This window comes from Arvicola amphibius, chromosome 9 (assembly GCF_903992535.2).
Source record: "Arvicola amphibius chromosome 9, mArvAmp1.2, whole genome shotgun sequence".
Lineage (NCBI taxonomy): Eukaryota > Metazoa > Chordata > Mammalia > Rodentia > Cricetidae > Arvicola > Arvicola amphibius.
Genome location: NC_052055.2, coordinates 11,141,518 through 11,162,446, shown reverse-complemented (window position 1 = coordinate 11,162,446; position 20,929 = coordinate 11,141,518). Strand labels below are relative to the sequence as shown.

The 20,929-nt window shown below is 37.1% G+C and overlaps 1 protein-coding gene across 3 annotated transcripts in view; it reads left to right on the top strand.

Annotated features, from left to right (window-relative positions):
* Positions 1-20,929, top strand: part of Csmd3 (CUB and Sushi multiple domains 3) — a 976,820-nt gene that overhangs the window by 820,070 nt on the left and 135,821 nt on the right. For all 3 annotated transcript variants that reach the window (XM_038342099.2, XM_038342098.2, XM_042055667.1), the window contains 3 exons: positions 9,601-9,725; positions 18,081-18,177; positions 20,585-20,689. In XM_038342099.2, coding sequence (XP_038198027.1) covers positions 9,601-9,725; positions 18,081-18,177; positions 20,585-20,689 — 327 coding nt within the window. The remainder of the gene's footprint in view (positions 1-9,600; positions 9,726-18,080; positions 18,178-20,584; positions 20,690-20,929) is intronic.

Below are 20,929 nucleotides of genomic sequence, written 5' to 3'. Positions count from 1 at the left end.
CTAAATGTTCTTTCTGTTTGTTTTTTTCTTTTCTTTTGTTTCTCTTGTGTTGTGTTCTCCTGATGACTTGTGGTGGGTAGCCAGAATAAAACTGGCAGAAGTTGTCACTTTTCTTTTACTAGATCTTACAATTGTTTATATCACCTTTTTATTCAGTGTGATGATAGGTAGTAACTTATTATGCACTACTTTTTATATTATGGTGTTCCTTTGTGAGCCTAACTTATTTCACATTTTCATCATGAAATTTGTCAAAAGCCTTTTCTGCATTCATTGAAGTAATTCTATATAATTTTTGTCTTTGTTTCAATTACTATGAGTTATCAGATTTACGTTTGTAAATGCTGAACCATCTTTGCCTCTCTAGGATGATATCGTGATTAATATCTCCAATGTGCTATTTGGTTGGCTTGCTTTTATTTGTTGTGTAATTGTGAACCTACATCTTCTGTTTAATGATTTTTCCATCTAAGGCATTTTTAATAGTTGTCAAAACATCTAAAGGTTAGGGTTTAGTAGGAGAAGTACCATGACTGAAAGGAGTCATGGAATGTAGCAGAGATCACACCATACAACAGATCTTTCCTGGTTTTAAGTATTTAAGGACACATTTAAATCTTCACACAGTCTATTGGGAAGTTACTTTTATATCTTTATGATGAATAAACCAAGTCATTAACTATAGCATCATGGTGTCTAACAGAACTCTTGAACTTTATCTTCAATTCAGACTACAATTTGTGTCTTTTAATACTATTAAGAACTTTATCTTCAATTCAGACTACAATTTGTGTCTTTTAATACTATTATAACAGTAATTATTATGAAATTATTTAGAGATACACTGAAATTTATTTTTTTCAGTTGCTTCATGTGAACACTAATAATTCTGCAAGAGTCTATTTTGTATCAAAAACATAAAATGCAAATTAAGTTAAATTTAAAAGATTAGTTTTCTTTAAAATAGATACAAAACAATAATTTTACTCAGTTTTCTCCTTTTTTGTGACTCTGAAAAATTCAAATACTACCTTACTAAGAGAGATATTTTCTTTTACATGAAAATAATTTAGGATTTCCATAAAGAAAAGACACAGAGGAGAAACCCTTACTAATTCAGAAAAAAATGAATGTAATTTTTATATTTGAAGAAGAAAAGAAGTGAAGGACAGCTATAAAATATAAAATACAAGAATATAAATACTGTATTATAATCTATTTTTGTTTAAAACTGAATAAAAGTCTTATACTGTTATATTGGTCAGTTCTTCATTGCTTAAGAAAATCAAATTAAAGGAATAAAAATCTTTTGTCACAGATTATTAAGATTTGAATTCATTTTTAGCCTCCATTCAAGGATATAAGTTTGAGATATAGAAGAACATTAAGTTGCAGGAGGCTATCATGAAAAAAGCTACCTTCTTGTCAGCTAGCAAGCAGAAAATTGGATCTGCAGACATGTCACAATATCACCTGTCTCCTTCATGAAGTATGCTTTTCAAGCCTACCCTTTTTCTTAATGACTCATTTAGCTATGAGCTGACCAATGGACTGATTCATTGAGGATATAGGTTATTCCATGTTCCAATAACAGCTAACCAGCAGTGTCATCTGGTGGCCTAGCCTTCAACAAATGAGTCCTGGCATGTAGATGGGAAGGAGGTCCTATTCAAACTTGACCTGTAAACTATTGTAACTGCTTAAAACCTTAATTGGTAAATTATAATGTATTTATATGTACATAAGGGCAGCCTTTGAAAATGATTATGTATTAACCTTCATGAATGATATTAATATTCTTGTAAAAGAAACTACAGACAGATGTCACTCCCCTCCATGATGTGAGGGCACCGTAAGAAAATGGTCTATATGAACCAGGAAAAAGTTGATTCGTAGTCATGGATCGTCTAGTTCATGGACTGTTGGTATTCCAGCTTCTCAAACTGTGAGAAATATATGCTGGTTGGTTATTAGATATACAGTCTGTGGTGCTTTGTTTTAGTAGCACAAATGAACTAAGTCAAAGATCGGGCACAAGTAGTTGGATTCGGCTTGAAAATGGACTGGGTAAAGGATCAAAGCTGAATTTGTTGGAAAACATGCTGGATGGAGCTACATTGCTATTTAGTACTGTAGAGAGAATACTTCTGAGAGAATGATCAAGTGATCGTGAAGAGACTCTGATCTAGACACAGCAAAGCTCGTGTTGACATTTCAAATAGAAACAGGGAACATATTGTTGAATGATGGTAGGAAGGCTATCCTTATTATAAAGTCATGAATAAGTTGCTCAGGAGTACTCAATTTTTTTTTGGAGAAAATACAACTTGGGGAGAATGAAAATTGTTTGTCTTGACTGCTTTTGTGAAAAAGCATTTAATAAGAGAGAATATTACCCAGTTGTGGTGGCATGCGTTTATAGGTCAAGGTACCCAGGAAACAGAGACGTGAAGTTCAGCCTGAAAGTTTAAGTCCACTATGGGAACCACAGCAAGACTCTGCTTCAGAAAAAGGAAGAGGGAGGGAGAGACAGAGAGAGAGAGAGAGAGAGAGAGAGAGAGAGAGAGAGAGAGAGAGAGAGAGAGAGAGAGAGAGAGAGAGAGGGGGGAGGGGGGGAGGGGGAGAGCGAGAGAGAGAGAGAGAGGGAGGGAGAGGGAGGGAGGGGGAAAGGAGGGGGGAGGAAGGGAGGGAGGAAGATAATTATTAACGAAATGTGACTCTCAATTCAAAATTTAGAAAATACCTGCCTGTCAACTGGACCAGTGTATCCGAGAGACATCTTTATAGTAGGCAAAGGATGTTTGATAAGATTACTGTAGGTAGTTGACAGCGTAATGGGGAGATTAGTCAGATACAATGACAGAAACAAAGACCAATTACCAAGACAATGGAGGAATTAATGAGGATTTATTTCAGAAATCGTCAGAGGCTAGTCCCTGCCTCCCCCCTTGAGACTTTAAGGAGCAAGAGATGAAGGATTTCAGGGAGTGGTGGGGATAGGAGTGGGATGGGGTGGGGTGGGGTGGAGAATCTCTCGGATGATTTTTCTCCTTTCACCATCAGGATCTCATCTGTCCTGTGTCACAGAGATCTTTAGCCCCTCAGATAAGGTCTCAGCAGGTTCTAATGTATATGCTATTCCACAGCAAGATAATGGTACTCTAATTGCTTCTGAACAGAAATAAAGGATGCTAATCTAAAGCAAGATAATGGTATTCTAATTGCCTCCACATGGAAATCAAAGATGCTCTGAAGAACAGCTTTGTCCAGGCAGAGAACTGCCAACAGTTGAAACCCACACAGAATCCCACAAACAGACAAAGCTGACTGGACCAGTAGGTCTTGACCTGTTAATAAACACAAGGAAAGTGAGTGGGTTGAAATTTTTTGCCAGGAAGAGCTGCAGTAATAGAACTACAACCTATGAAAGCTATGGCATGAGCTATGCCAAGAAAACCATGAAAAAAGCTCTTGTCCTGCAGTCAGACTAGAAGACAGTGTTAAAGACCTAAGAACACAGGCCTGAGTCCGACCTCCCAACACACTAAGTCTTGGCTAACTGTCTCAAAGGCAGAATAAAAGAATGACTGGAGGTGAAGGCAGGGAAATGGATTTTAGCTATATGATCTTATGAGCAGAACAGAGAAGTACCTATTTTCAATGTGTCACTGAGAATATTACAGTAATATAGAAAAGGGAAAAAGGAAGGAGAAGGTTAGGAGCTGCAAAGGTGGCATTGTTAGAACATCATTACATTGCCCAATGTGTCTGCATCAGCTGGGTAGAGCCTTGTCACCAATAATAACTTTGCTACTGTGTAAAAGGGAGTTTCGACTCTTGTAATACAAGTTTATTTTGCAGTTCTGTTTTAATGGAATCTGGCTGTAGAACAGAATAACTCAGATAAAGACAATTCAGAAAGGTGAGATGCTGTCAGGTCAAGAGTTAAGCCCTTAAGTCAATGTGGTGGTAGTACAGGCCTTTAATCCCAGCACTGGACTTAGAGGGGGGCAAGTGTCTGAGTTCTGGTGCTAGCCTGATCTACAGAGTGAGTCTGAGGATAATTGGCAGGGCTACACAGAGAAACTGTGTCTTGAAACAATAATCACCACCACCACAAAAGAAAAACAGCAACAACAAAAGCGCTGAGATCTTTCTCGAGTTTCTGGCAATATAGGAAACCCCACATTATCCTCAGGAGGTCTGGAACAAAGTTTTCAAAAACTTAACAGTTGACAATTTGTTTGATTATGATAATCTTTTAAATCTTGCAAACAACTGATATATACTTTGTTGATGTGTTCAGTCTTGAAGTGAAAGAGAAACATAGATTAGGCCAACACAAACACTCCAAAGTGTTTAACATGTTTATGCATAGTTGAGCAGTACAACTATGACCAAGTGACCAAGGCTTAAGGGGTCATCCCTAAGCTAAGATGTCAAGCTCTCACCGTGCCATTCTCAATTCCCCTGGAATCCATGTGAAAATATAATGTGTTTAGCTAAAGCAATTATAGCACTCTAGCACTCTAAAAGTAGAATTTCATAAATTATATATCTATCTCTATATACATAATATAACTAAAATGAGAGAGAGAGAGAGAGAGAGAGAGAGAGAGAGAGAGAGAGAGAGAGAGAGAGAGAGAGAGAGAGAGAGAGGGAGAGAATATCAACTTTGCTCCACTAGATTCTAAAACCAGGACCCCAGCTCCAGCAGACAAAGGGAATGGAGCCTCCAACCAAAGATTATTCTAAAACTTTGCGGACTTGTCCAAGCTCTAGTAACTCTTTATATTCCCTCTCATTTTTCACTACACTATTCTATGTTTATGCCACTCCTTTGTGTTACTAGTACCTAACTGGCTTGATTTTATAGCCTTATAACTAGCAAACACTTACCTCAGTATAATTCGCTATTCAAATACTATTGATCTGCTTTGTATTATATTTTGATGAAACTTTTAACTTTGTATTTAGTTAATACTTCTACTTTGAACTGTAAAAATTTTAATTTCAAAATTTTCTGAATACAGTGGCTAGAGAGATGGCTCAGCAATTAAATGAATTTGCTGCATGTGCAGAGGACCCACTGTTCTCAGCATTTACACGGGATCTCAAAACGGTCTGTAACTCAAATTCCAATGGTTCAAGTGTCTCCTTTGGGCCTTCCATGACCCCGCATAAATGTGGTACATGTGCAGGCAAAATATTCATAAAGCAAGAACAAATAAATTTAAAAATAAGTATTTTGAATACAAATGATTGTGTCTAATTTTTAACTAAAAACTTTGGTGTATGAACATTTTTAATATAAAAATCAGCACAGAACTGTTTTAAGTTCATACCTATGTATTCTGTTTAAATTTTTGTTTATTTTGAACTTTTGTTGTTACTTAAGTTATTGCCTGCTTCAAGCCCTTGATCTTCCGATTTCTGCTCACTAGAACTCAATACTCTTTGATGCTTTTCTGTCTTACAACATCGTTTCTTCTAAGTCTCACACGGAGACTTCCTGACTCTTGCCACTCATTCTCCATCCATTCTCCATACTTTTGTTCATGTGAACATCCATTATCTTAAACACGTATAGCTTTTGTATTTGTTAAAAATTTTCTTAATCTTCTTGAATCCATCTCATTTTCTCCACTATACTATTTTATACTTGACCAAGAGGAGATTGCCGATACATAATAGCTGAGCAGTGAGCATTTATTTATTCATGCTCACTGATAATTTCCTGAATGTATGCGGGTATAACAAGGTCAGCCACCTTTCCGCTGAGTTCAAGCCATCAAATTTCATCATTGCTCTACATAGCCATGTTCTTGATTGTTCTGTTCCTTACTTAAGCACATCTGAAGTTTTCAAATGCTAAGATCTGCGAAAAAGTGATACAGGTAAAAATACACAAAGATGAATTTAAATGGAAGGATTGGAAAGATGCAAGCAGCTGGCATGTATGTAAGTGTAATCTTGTACAAAGCTGGATCCAAATGATTCAGGGGTAAACTGAATTATAACTTTTATACAAATTTGAAGTTGTAAAGAAGGTAAAAATGATTAATAAAAGTTAGATACAGAGCTTTCACCCTCAAATTTGTCGCTGCTACACTTTAGTGCTCTTAAGTTATTTCAGTCCTAAGCCCCAAGGCTGTCCTGCTCTGAGACTTGGAGATTCAAATAACCCCCTGCAGCCACTAATAGCCTTGACAATACAAGGCCTTAGGTAGAAGGACTTCTACTGGTGGGAGGTCTCTTTTGAGAAGTTCCTGAAGCTACCACCCACACCCCATAGGGGGAAAGTCTTTAATTAGCTGCTTATCCCTTCACTATTATCTGCTGTGTTCTTCCAGTGCCTTCCAGACCCAGGATCACCTGCACTTGAAGGGTCCCCGGCAATGGTACCGTTTATCTAGTTCATTTCTTTTTCCAGAGTGGGAAAATTTTTGAAGATGTATGCTTGTGTGTGTGTGTGTGTGTGTGTGTGTGTGTTTAGCATGATCTCAACTTTCATTTCTATATTAGTTTATTTGTTCATCTTTTCTTGCAATCAAGAAAGATATATTAAATGTGGTGTTAAATAACAAGTATCACTATTGATATGAAGTACAATTTTTAATTCTGAAAGCAGCACTAGGAGGTCGACAAATTGTTTTCCTTTTATTGGGAGTAAGATCCCTGCATTACCCTAGGAGAGGCACACACAAACATGGGAAGGTCCCCAGGTGCCTGGAACACTATGCCCAAAAATGGTTCCGACAGAAAGGTGATAAAGATAGAGATCCTTGAAGGCCATGGCGGGTGCAAATTAAATAGCAGAGGGAGTCACTGAGTAGAGTGTGAAAGGACCTTAATATGTTTCTGGAAAATCACTTGTAGTAGATCAGAGTTGAAGTCATAAGATGAGCTCAGAATCTATCTATAGTAGTCGTGACAAAACAGAACGATAATTGAGAGTGAGAGATCAGAATCACGGAAATGAAATTAGCCAACAGTCAGGATATACTATCTATCATCTTTCTATCTATCTGTCTATCTGTATGTCTATCTATCATCTATCTATCTATCTATCTATCATCTATCTATCTATCTATCTATCTATCTGTCCGTCTATCATCTGTCTATCTATCTATCTATCTATCTATCTATCTATCTATCTATCATCTATCTATCTATCTATTTACCTATCACCTATCTATCTATCTATCTATCATCTATTTATAATCTATCTACCTATCTATCATCTATTATCATCCATCTACCTATCTATCTATCTATCTATCTATCTATCTATCTATCTATCTATCTATAAATCTATCTATCTACCATCTATCTATCATCTATCGTGTGTGTTTGTGTGTGTGTGTGTGTAGGTGTGTGCATGCCTATATGTGTGCACACATACATAAGTGAGTACAGGTTTACACATAAAGATACCTGTGTGGAAGTGAGAAGATGACTTCAGGAGTCTCTCTTGCCTTCCTCCTTCTTCAAGCAGGCTCTCTCTTGTTTCTGCCATTGCTTTGCACACTCCAGGCCCATGAGCTTCTGATCCATTTTCCTGTTTCTGCCGCACGGTCTGCTGGAGGATGCCGGGATTGCAAATCCTGGTTCATCTGCACTGTTTTAACCTGTGCTCAGGAACTAAGTCAGGCCGTCAGGCTTTCCCTGTAGCCCTCAGCCCTACTGAGTCATGCCTCTAGTTCAACCTGTCTATTTTAAGGAGAACTACTGGATTTGAGAAATTGAAAATGTGCTGGAAAGAAAGAGAAATCAAGATGACTCTTGGTTTTATGGCAGAGGAACAGTGTGAGTGACAGCAGCATCCACTGAGATGCAGGAGCGAGGAATGAGGAAGAATTTTTAGCTATTATTTGGACATATGAATTTTGAAATTTATAATGAACAATGTTCATCGTAAAGATATTGGAGGAGGCGTATACAGCCTGAGGTGAACACTCGCTGTTTGCAAAGATATGGAAATAAATGTAGTCCGTCGCTGAGGGATGATGATTAGTGAGAAGGAAATAGGCTAATGAAATGGAGTATATTTATATGTTTTTTAAAGAGAAGTAACATTTTATTTTATAACTTTAGAAAGATCATTTTGACAGAAATTTGCAAGTATATGTTATGTATAAATTATACAGGAAAGCCTTGGTTATGATGAATGTAATATGTCAGGCAAAGAAAATGAGAATTTGACTGAATAGTATAAAGATGTAAGAGAAGAAATGTAGTGAATTAATTCATCCAAGGATCAGAAAGAACTTTGTGAGCCATTTTCCTTCTTTTATTTTTACCAATCATCTATCTGTCTGTCTATCATTTATTTTTGAAGCAATTATTTATTTCATGATACCCTTTCCAATCCTTCCAGGATATTTTGGATCCTCATAGAAAAGTTGTCAATATTTTTAAAGGTGCAAAATGCTTTTGACCAATGTAATAGAATTTATGCTTTGCCCCTGGCATTGTATGTAGTATAAGAAAACCGAGTCCAGTGGTTAGGAGTGCTGGTTGTAACAGGAGGCTACTCCCAAACACATCAGTAACTCCAGTTCTAAGGGATCTGGCATCATCTTCTGGCCTCTGAGGGCATCTATACATATTCACATACTCACGCTGACACAAATATAAAAGAAAAAAAAAAACAAGAACAAAAAGCCCAACAGATGACTGTAAAATTGAATTCGGTAGTATTTTCATTTCATGGATTAAGATCTTGACATTCTAATGAATTTGAGGAACATTCTCAAAGGAAAGAGGTTTCAAAATTTATGAGCTAGGCAGTACCCAGAATCTGAATAAAGTTATTCATGACACGAGACCTTAATCTAATACATTCTGAAAAAGCTTGGAGCCTCAGCTGACTTTCATGTAGATTTAAGAGGAAGAATAGAACATATTGCTCTCTCTTGTAGGAGTTAGACTGATAATAACTGTTGAAGTATCTATTCTCCCTTGTGGAACATGGACTTTGGATGCAAACCCCAGGATGCAAATCCCAGGTTCATCACTTACTGAGAAATCTTTTAGCTTCGTAATGACTCTGTTTCCTCAGTCAGGAGATAAAGAAAAAAAAAACATTTTATAGTTAGTTTGGACAGTTGGAGTCTTAAGTTAATTTAAATACAGCAGTGATTAAAAGTCTTGTGATATGGAGTGGACTGAATCAATGTTTTCATAGTAATTACTACCAGGATCAATATTAGATTTTAAAAGAGCCCCTTACCCCTCGAAGAATAATAAAGGATGGGCCATATAACTTCAAATACTAACTTAAAAAACTTCTCTAGGTGTATGTAATCATTGAAATATTTTATTTCACCTCATTTTGTGTGTGAGAACACAGTCAGTGAAGTTTTATGGATTATAACAAAAATGATAATCATAACTGTAGGATTTAAATATTCTCCCATTAATGCTGTTTAATTAATTTCTGTAGGTATTTTTGCAGTATGCTTAGATTGTTAAAACATAATGTGATGTGGTTTTATATACGAAACTGTTCAGTATTTGAGACTGTCGCTCTGACCTTTGTCTTCTTTTAATCCTCTGCATTAGAATTAACTGACTTTCCTGCTGCTTCGCTTTCAGTGCCCTGTGGGGGAGTTTTAACTAAGCGCAAAGGGACTATTTTGTCTCCTGGATATCCTGAGCCTTATGACAACAATTTGAATTGTGTTTGGAAGATCACAGTGCCAGAGGGAGCTGGCATTCAGGTAAGAATATTTTCTTAGTTTTTTTTCCATTTTCTATTTGGAATTAATATTTTCAGAAATGACAGAACGCATATTATTCTTAAAGTTTAGCAAATGGTTTGGATTGACATGATTAAGCTTAATAGAAATATATTTATTATATTTGAAACTGAAATTTTTTACTTGGAAATAAAATAAAGTCAAATCCAGTTGCAAAAAGGCAGGCAATAAAAACAAAAACAAGCACACAAACAAAAATCTGACACACAAAAGAGAATCATGAAATAAGACAACTGAAGGGGTATGTATATCAGAGAGTCTGGCCGTCTCTGGCCTAGACTATTTCCATCAGAAAATAGAAGAGGCTTAAAGTAAAAAGAAATTCATCACAGTCATACCTCCAGTAACTTATTCCAAGTAAAACCCATCTGCTAAAGTTTCAGATCTCTGAATAGTTCAGTGACTTACTAGCCCTAAATAGATTCATCAAGTGAAGAGGTCAGCGAATGTGAGAGTCCAAGTTACATTTTATGATTTAATTACTATGGGTATTATTATTAAAGCAGGACAATAAATGGCACAGAACAAAAAATATGTTTTTAGTCTTAAATTCAAGGTTGCTAGACAGCTGAACAGCTGGTGGAGCTCACTGCCAAGCCTAACAATCTGAGTTCGATCCCTGCTCTCATACGGGGGAAGGAGGTAACCAGGCACTGCAGATTATTCTCCGATTGTTACATATGCACTGTGGCACTCTCTAAGTTTCAGCATGCATGTGCACACACACACACACACACACACACACACACACACACACACACACACAGAGAGAGAGAGAGACAGACAGACAGACAGACAGACAAACAAACAGAGAGACAGAGACAAATACAGAGAGAACAATAATAAAAAAAATCCATAAATAGCATGATTTAAAAAAATTAAAGCTCTCATGGATGTGAAAACATCCACTAAAGCATAGGCAATATACCAGCAGCCATGCCCCCAAGGAAAAGTTGGCTCTCATTTCCTTAGCGGCCATCTGTGTGTGGTAGCTTTCAGGTGGGAATGGGGCCCCAGGAGCCTCTCCATCAGCGTGGAATCTTGAGTGTCTCTTGCACAAGTCTCATGTGGGTAGCTAACAGCTACTATGAGTTTGTAAGTGCTTTGTCTCTTTTATATCCAGAGAATGGCAGTTTACAGGACTCTTGCCCTTGCTTCTGCGTTCAAATTCTTCTTAGCCCTACTTTAAAAATGTTCCCTGAGCTTTGGGTGCGGGGCTGAAATAGACGTCCCATCTACATCTGAGTGCACCTTCTCATTCCCAGCCACTTTTTCTCAGCTCTTTGACTAGATGTAAAGTTTGTATAGGGAACAAGACCCGCTGTAAACAAACAAGATCCTTTGCTTAGAGCAGCAGTAACAACATATGGGCATAAAGATAACTATTTAGAGGGTAATTAGACAACATTAGCATTTAGTAAAACAACAGGAATGGGTTTCCACCAGGACCAAGGACCTCCATACCCCTGAGCTTTTGACCAATTTCACAGCATCACATACAAATTCCCTCTAAGGGACAGGCCTCCCATCCTATCAAGAAATAGTTGATTACCCAGTCACCACCATGCCAATATTGCAGCAGTGGGTGCATCCTTTCATTCAGATTTGTATTGGCGCATGCAGAATACAGTCCTGAATAAGAAAAATGACAATTTTTCTGCATCCAGGACCACATGGCACATTCCGGTACTGTGAAAGCTACCCACCAGGAAAGAACTTCCCTTGTTAGTTTGAGATTGATTTCTCTATGTCCTAGAGGCCAAAGCCTGTGGTGTCTTCAGATAGAAAGTTGGACTGTCTAGTTCTGTGATTAATCATGCACACTGGCAATGACCCGTGCTGTTAGGAGGGGCTTCTGCAGTGGGCCTCCATGATTCAAAATTCATAGGCGGTGCCCCATATCTGACACTGAGATTTTGATTTAAAAACTCTTGTTTTCTGGTATTGTTCTCATATGCAGAATACTGATCTCATATATAGTCATACTTACATAGATTATTAGCTTACAAAGGAATGGGGTTTCACAAATCTGTTTTATACATCTTTATATATGTATAAAGATATTTTATATATTTTTTGTTTTAGTTAGTTCACCTTATACCCTTTCCTACTTATACTTTTAAGTATAAGTATTTTTTAAAGTTTACTGTCTTCTAATTTACTATTATATCACATGTGTTCTACCATGAAATGTTCTCTTTAAGAGCCCATTTACCTCCTGTTTCCCATGAGCCCTTTCTGGATTTCTCCCAAATACATATTGTGAAAAAAGATTAGAATCAACAAAGACTTCAGGATCGCTCATACCCTGGGTTGTACTCAGAAATGAGAATCACACTGAACTTTTATCATCTCATTTATTTATAAGGTTATGAAGGATATCCTTGATTATTTATATGCTAGGCGCTTGTTCACTTCGATCCTATCATAAAAGGATAATCTCGAAAACTCATATTTTTCTCTACTATCATGTCATATTTTGGGTAATCAGGAGTGGATCTTTAGTACTTATGCTCTGATCAAGCTGCTCTCCCATAAGCACCTGCAGAACTAAACCCTTTGCATTGTTCATCTGTGCAGTAAGACAAGGCAATGTAAGCCTGCAGATTCTCCTGGCACTCTCAAAACCCCCCTTGCCGCCTTAGATCTTACATCAACATTTTCATGGATTTTAGTAACTTTCCCTCACCTGGTTCATGTTTTTCGGAGTTGGAGGCCCATTTATTTGAGGTCATATCACCCTCTTGGCAGATTCTTTACTTCTATGTTCTCAGTAACTGTTTAAGAGCTAAGGATGACCCACATAATAACAGGTTACAAGAACAAAAACAAATAACAGCAAAACAGAATAGAACCTAAAGCTCCTTTCATTTTTTTAATATGATGAGCACAATTGATAGCATTTGGATGAATACAGGATCCCACATCTCTAGCCCCAGTTTTAGACTATCTGAACTAGAAACGGGATGCTTTCAGTTTAATTTATTGTTAAGCTATCCAATAATGACTTCTTCAATTTTTCTCAAAATGATTCCTCCATTGTGCTTTCTCTCAGGGCGGTCCAATCTCCATTCACTTTTCTTTATCATTCTCTATATCAGGATGTCCCCAACCCCATTCAGTTTTCAAGCCAGAAATGTTGATTTTTATTCTAATACTGTCTGTATAACACACTGGATCCCGATGGTGTTTCACAGGTCTCTATTTCTTTCCTTTTGTACTTTTACCACAAAAGAACACGTGGCGCTCATCCTTTCCTTAGACGTGTTTTCATGTTTTTTTTTTGTCTATTCCTGACAAAATAAATAACACACCAACCAAACATTCAAAAAATGACTCCTTAAAATGGAATTTCATACTATCACTGACTTCCTCACAGAACTCAGATTTCAGCATCGCTTTTAATCCTCAACAGCAGTCGCTCCTTCTCTACTCAGGTCTCATTTTCTGAAGTTTGTTATGTTCACAACTTTCACCTCTGTAGCTGCATGGCATCCTATTTCCTGTGGATACTGTGAACATTATTTCCTCTGTCTTTGACACTACCCAGTATTTCTCCCTATTTGCCTTCACTTTACCTTAGGTTTTGTCATACACACACACACACACACACACACACACACACACACACATATATATATTTGATAAACCTTCTACAAACTAGATGAAAATGTTAAATTCCCCCTTGTATATTCTTATTCTAAGACTCATCTGATTTTCCTATTATCTACTAATTATCTGTAAGCTCTTGAGGGCAGTGGCCAAGACTGTTCTGGCAGCTACTGCAGGAATTGGCACTACAAACTCAGTAAATAATATTTAAAAAAAAAATCAGTGGACACCTCCTCAAGCTGTGGATTTGGAATGATTTGGAGGATTAGAAGTACATAGTGAACTAATAAGATATCTGTAGAAAAACTGTTATATATCACTCATGTTAGGCAAACACCCTCAAAACTGTACAGGTCAATGCCAATACAAAACCTTTACATCGGAAGTACTTTTTAAAATGAATCCTCTCAGAAAACGAAGGTGGCTTTAGCAGACTATTTAGAAATCTCATAGCATGAAATATATATAGGACTCTTAAATACTCTGAAGTTCTGTTGACCACATTGAAAAATAACTCCTCATTTTGATTCTACTTTAGGTCATATCTCTAAATCAAAATCCATCATGATAAAGACATACTTAATGCATCTTTCATGTTGTAACCTTGAATGTTTATTGTTCTATAACTAATCTACAGGTTTAAGCAACATTTAATTTGGGAAATATGGTAGTGAACATGTATGCATAAAGAACTATATAAATTTTTAATTAATCAATCTTGAGTTGAAATAAGTTAACCTTTGGTAGAAAAATTTTAGAGAAGAAAATCAGACGATAACTTATGAATGACAGTCCTTTGGAAAAACAACAACATAAGGATCTGTTTGTCGTATTAATATAATGTGATAAGTATGTGGCAAGCAATAGATTTGTGTATTTCCCTCTTTATTTTATCAACGTGTACCTGGGACAACTCCCAAGAGGTTATATTTAAAAAGAAAAGAAATATTTACCAACTTATGGGGAAATATCAATCACATAATTATTATCAAGATGAATTTTTTAAGTTCTTAAGATTTCAGAGTAAAGGAATATAATTTTTTCTAATAAATATCTGCTTTTAATAATTAGGAACATACTGCATATGTTAATCGGTGTTTCTATTGCTGTGATGATATAAGGAGAGCAAAAGCGTCTTGGGGAGGAAAGGGTTTATTCAGCTTGTACCTGCATGTCACTGTTGATCATCACAGGAAGTCAGAAAAGGACCTCAAACAGGCCAGGAACATAAGGCAGGAGCTGACAGGGAGGACCTGGAGGGATGCTTCTCACCAATTGCTCAGCCTGCTTTCTTATAGAACACAGGACCACCAGCCCAGGGATGGCAACACCCACAATGACCCCTAATTAAGAAAATGCCTTACATTCTTGCCTATACCTGGACATAATGGAGGCATTTTTTAAATTGAGGCTCCCTCCTGTCAGATGATTTTAACTTGTTGCAAGGTGCCACTATCCAGCTCTCTCCATCATGAAGCTGTTCTGCTGCCATGGGGGCCAGTTTTACCTCATGCAAACTTCTCAAAAGGCTGGAACAGTTTCTTTTCCTTTTATTAAAATTTGCGTCATTGTAGATTCTCAGTCATTTATTTGCATATCAGAAAAGATTCCAGAACATGGCCTGCTAGGCTTTTTGTTGTTGTTGTTTTATTTTATTATTTTATTTGTTTTTCTGGCTATCTCCCCTTACAGCCTATATTTGCCTAGAATCCCTGTGACAAATTGTATCAGATTTCTATGGTGACCATAGCAGATCACCAAAAACCAAATAGCCATTTAACCATGTCTTCTCAATGAACTAGAAGTGACTATCCACATCTTGCTTTAGCATTCAAGCATAAAACTGTCAGTAGATCTTCTCCTATTCCAGGTCTCTGAGGAATTCTCCTTCTGCTGTCTCCAATAATGAATGGCAACACATATCTCTTGGCTTTTGGCCACATCAGTCTTATTCCTGCTTTTGTGGACACATTGCTTTCTCATCCACATTTAAATTTATTGCAATATTTTTTTTTTGTATTTTAATGTTTCCCACCTAGCTTTATTCAAAAGATGCAAACACACCCCTCTGCCAATACACATATAAGGTAATATTTCTAAATTCCAGGGATTAGGATCCATTGTTCATGGTCTACACTGACAAATCCAGAACTAAATATCTGTTCATCTTCTACTTGTAGTAGACATTCCTAGAGATTTTTATGTTTTGCTCCTCTGTGTCTCTGTTCTGAGTAACTCAGGGGAAAACAGAAATTGTTCTTGTATTATTTGTCTCAGTCTCTTGCATACACCCCGTGCCAGCACACATGACACCAAAGGGTTTTTTACTCTTCTGCATCCTGTCTAGTTCAGTTGCACAGCACCTCCCGTTTTCACTCACATTTGCTCCACCCAATTCAGCTCTGCACTTGAAGGGACGTCTTGGTTATATTCTCCCTCCCACTTCGCCATCCTTTAGGAGAAAACTGAAAGCATAATTATACTTTCAACTGCACAATTATTTTCCTAGTGTTTAGTTTTTTTTTTTTTTTGTTTTGTTTTGTTTTTGTTTGTTTTTTTTTTTTTTTTTTTTTTTTTTGGTTTTTCGAGACAGGGTTTCTCTGTGGCTTTGGCGCCTGTCCTGGAACTAGCTCTTGTAGACCAGGCTGGTCTCGAACTCACAGAGATCCGCCTGCCTCTGCCTCCCGAGTGCTGGGATTAAAGGTGTGCACCACCACCGCCCGGCTAGTGTTTAGTTTTCAACGACTTTCTCTCCCCACCTTTCTCAGCTAAGATTCTGAGTTTTCAATCTATAGTATAAATTAAGCTTTCGATACACATGATCTAGCTTAATTTTTAGTGAATCTGTGAATTAGACGACTTACTCACAGTGATTTCTGTGAGCAATTTGAAGCACAGGTTGATTATCAGCATCCCTAGGCTTTGAAACTTGTGGAGATAGAGGTTACCGGGCAGTATCATGCCCAGTGACCCTGGCTGGTGTTCACTTGTGTTTGTCATTAAGCCTCACTGTTAGTCACTGTTCTATTGTTCTTCCAATGGTGCATTCATGTTTCTCCTTCCATAAATACGCTCTCCACTGTGCCTAAATTGGATCACTGACAGCTCACTACGTCCACCTTTGTGATTTGATTCATCCACGATACTGTAACTCACTCAATAATTTCCTTCCTTTAGAAGCTTCTCATTACACATGTACAATATATGTATATGTGTTTTTACTTTACTCACAGTTGAAGGAAAGAAAAATTCAGACAAGGATCAGGGATGAACTCTTGTTTAAGAAAGCAGTGGTTGGAGCTTTACTCCTTGTTCTTCTGGAGCAGTGAGTTAGATCAGGTGCCAATCATGCAGGCAGGCTATCTCCTGCCATGTGGCACTCACCCCTGGAGCAGCAGTGCCAACATTCCCTTCAAGAGGAGAATGACAGGAGGCTGGTTTGCAGAAAAGAACTGTTTAATGAGTGGGATTGTTGTAACGACTTAGCAAGTGAGTGCCTGCACTTAAAACAGATTCGGGTAAAGTAAAATGAATGCATTCAAATAACGTTCTTCCTTTCCGACTTTGAAACTGCAAAACAGTCTCTAAGCAGCAGAATGGAGCCCGCAGTTGTGAGTTCTGTGGGTTCCTGGAAACCTCATACTGTGCCAAGTGAGGTACACCAAAGTAACACATGTCACTTTCTTTAAATAAAATTTAATAGATGCAGAATTGTAGCCCAGAATTTGCCTTCTCAACTCGAGGGACTTTCAAGGTGACTTGACTACTATGATGACATCAATAAAAATGACTTTTGGAAGACTCATACAAATCTATGATAAAATATTTTCTGCGGCTGTCTATATTGACAGTAATATAAATATTAAAGAAAAATTGGATGGTTTTATATATGGAAACAAGTTCAAGGATAAGCCTATTGAAAATTCATTACAAAATCCTCTGTACTTGTGAATGACAGATCTGTTTCTTTTTAACACCAAAGCAATGGAAAAATCAGAAGCTAGTATTTCAAAGCATTAATGTTATTTAGTTGTTTGGAACACGAGTTTGAATTCCTAGCACCTTAACCCAAAGCATTCAATGAAAATATGCACTGCTGAGATGGCGACAAGGAGCTTCCGTGTTCTATCCATCGCGCACACTGTCGGTTGCTCCTTAAGGTTTCTCTCATACGAATTCGTTCACGTAGGCAAGCGATACAAATGTCCAAGATCAGTTTTGCTGAACCATCTATCAAATCCCGCAACCATGTGATCTGTTGAGGGACGACTAAGCGTTTAAGGACCCAAAAGCCATCTGGTCTATATGGATAATAAAGAGCATGCGCAGTAGCTATTTCCTGAAAGCCAGTCTGGGTCTGTCCAGAGGGCTTTGACTAGAGCAGCCAAGTCTGACAGGAGATGATGTGGAACTGTGGGCAGATACCATGTCACCTCAGCAGATGCCAGCTCAGCAGATTCCCCCCTCCCGGGCAGGGTGGGGAGTATATAAGGCTTTACCCTTTCCTAAAATAAACCAAACTTGTTTCAACCTGTTCTTGCTGTCTATGAGGTTGTTACTGCACCTACTTTTCCCACTCCCCCAAGGGACACCAGCCCGGAGCCTGTAACAGTCTGTCCTTGAGATCTCCCTTCTAGTGGGGGACCTCTGGACTGCATATCTGCTTAGAATTATTAATTCTCACCAGAGGCTGTTATTTCACAGGTCCAAGTGGTTAGCTTTGCTACGGAACATAACTGGGATTCTCTGGACTTTTACGATGGGGGAGACAACAACGCACCGAGACTTGGAAGCTATTCAGGTAAAAGGGAAATCAGATCATTTTAAGTGAAGATATAGTCAGCAGTACAGAACAAGAATTAAGAGAATTCCCCAAAATTCTTTCAGGTTTAATTATGAACCATACACAATAAGCTAAGTTACAAGAAGTTTTAAAATGTTGAAAGGAATGGTAGCATGCCCATTTAAGTTTTACAGCATGCTAATTTTATTTTTGAAATATTTATTGATTTCTTATGCAAATATATTTTATTTATATATTTAATAAAATACTGAAATATTAATTTTATTAGGATCCATTAATACTGTTATGTGTATCCTATTCTTATAGGATAAGTAAAATAATAGTAATTAAAAATATGGCTATACTTCAATTAATTATGATATTTTCATCCAGTGGAATACTATTTTAGAGACTGAATAACATGAAAGATGCCTTAAAGTACTGTTAAGTGACCAAAAGGAAATGTAAAATTATTTCCCTGAAATGAATAGTTTTATCGAACTAATTTGTCTATACAAAATCATACTAGAGGGAGACACAAAATGAAAATGCCCACCATGTTATTTAAGACACTGATGCTTTTAAAAATCGTCTATGAGAATTGCTAAGGTTCTTAAGATGACATGCATCACATTCTAAGTATCCTCCATCCCACATTGGCAGAAGTAAGGAGTTTTTACTTTGTGATTTTTTTTAATAGCTATGTTTTAAAATTTCTAGAAGTATGAATACAAGCATTGCTAAAATGTGAACTTACTTTTGATAATGTATCAAAATAAGGATGAATGGCTTTAAACTTTTAAAGAGGCGTTGAAGTCACAGATAAGCAATTATTCAGAATCACTGATGAACAAAGGAATAATTACCTAGGGTAGAAGTGGTGTGATTTAAACATAAATGGCATATTAGATAAAGATTTAGACAGAGGCAGAGTCTTCTAAATCTTTGTACATACTTGCATTTATTCTTTAAGAGCGATGTTATTCCTACTAGGTATACTGATGAGAAAAGTGGTTAAAGGGACACAGCTGTAAATCTTCACACCAGCTGTGTGTGACATCTGACTAACCTGTCAGATACCTCCTAACTTCAGTCCTCGGTGGGTCTCAGTACTAACTGAAATTTACAGAGATTAAATTGCCAGAGGTTGTCCAGCTTCCCTTAGGTTGAGAGCAGGGCCCAGTGAGAGAGTCACCAACAGCAGAGTTGTTAATTACGAATATCCTCTAAGACCTAAGGCAGATTCCCTGACCTTTCCGGAGTCTGTTTACCTCCTGCTTTCTGCAGAGACAGTGATGCCACTAAGGAACAGAGTTAGATCGGGAACAATTAAACACCAAGGTGCAGTGGAAACGAAGTTCTTCGCACCTCCCCCAGCAGTCCCCAGGACTTCTCACACACTTGCACAAAGCGAGTGTAAAGTCGTTATGAATATTCCCAAGATATCTGCAGCCCTGACCGCTCACACTTTGAATTTTATCTCAACACAGAAAGGACGATTATCTTCAATGCTTGTCATTTGAAACTGTATTGGATTTCTTAGAGTTTTTTTAATAGATAGGCAGAAACTAATGTATTCAGGCAGGTGTTTTATATTTGTAAATTGAACAATTGGATGGAGCAAGGTTTATTTGCTTCAGAAGCTCAGGAATTTGTTATAATTGCGTCTGTCGAAAGTCGGGCTAATATCATTTCATAAATGGGACTATTTGAAAAAATATACTGTCAGAATATAAGAAGTATATAAGAAAAAAGTGAAATATCAACTATTCAGCCTGGTTCAGAATTATGTATATATTTCATTAATAAAGGTGAATTTATTAATATCTTCTCTGAACTTATACTAAGTCTGAGGTTACAACTGCTTCAATAACACAAACACATGAAAACTTTTACATAAACTTTATCTTTTTGGTATTTTTGAGACAGGGTGTTTTGTTGTTGTTGTTTTGTTTTGTTTTGTTTTTTTTTGGTATAGTTTTGATACTTGTTCTGGAACTATCTCTTGTAGATCAGGCTGGCCTCAAATTCACAGAGATCCACCTGCCTCTGCCTCCTGAGTGTAGGGTTTAAAGGCATGCACCACCATCACCTGGCTAAAACTTTATTTTTAATTCACAAACATGATACAGACATCTCCATGAAATTCAAAACAGCTTCTGACCACACTGTTTATTTCTGTCTATTTCTGATTTTGGGGAATTATCTGAAGTCATTTGGCAGGTCATTCTCCATGGAGACAAGAACAGTGAAATAAAACAAGATGAAGAGGGAAACATTTATACTACGTTTTCTCAAAGGCTTTTCGCCAATGCATAATTTTAGTTACAATGTGTTGACTGGTTACCAGTTTACTTAGGCTCTTTATTTTTGCTATGATCTTATTCACATGATCCTTGACCCATCTTCTCAACTGTCATTTCAGGGACAACAATACCCCACCTACTGAACAGTACATCCAATAATTTATACCTAAATTTCCAGTCAGATATCAGCGTCTCCGCTGCAGGATTTCACCTCGAATACACAGGTAAAGGTAATTTATGCTCTCTGTGAAAGTCAAAGCAGGATTTGCTAGGTTCTGATTTGTTTGACTTTTTAAAATCTTATTATTATTCACTAGGTGCTTATTTGTTTTCTAAAGATAGAAAGTTAGGGAACCACATGGGAGGAAAGGATGGGAGGACTGGGAGGAACATGGAGAGGATAAACTTAATCAGAATATATTGTATGAAAAACATCTATTTTCTTTTTGTAATTTTTTTTTGTA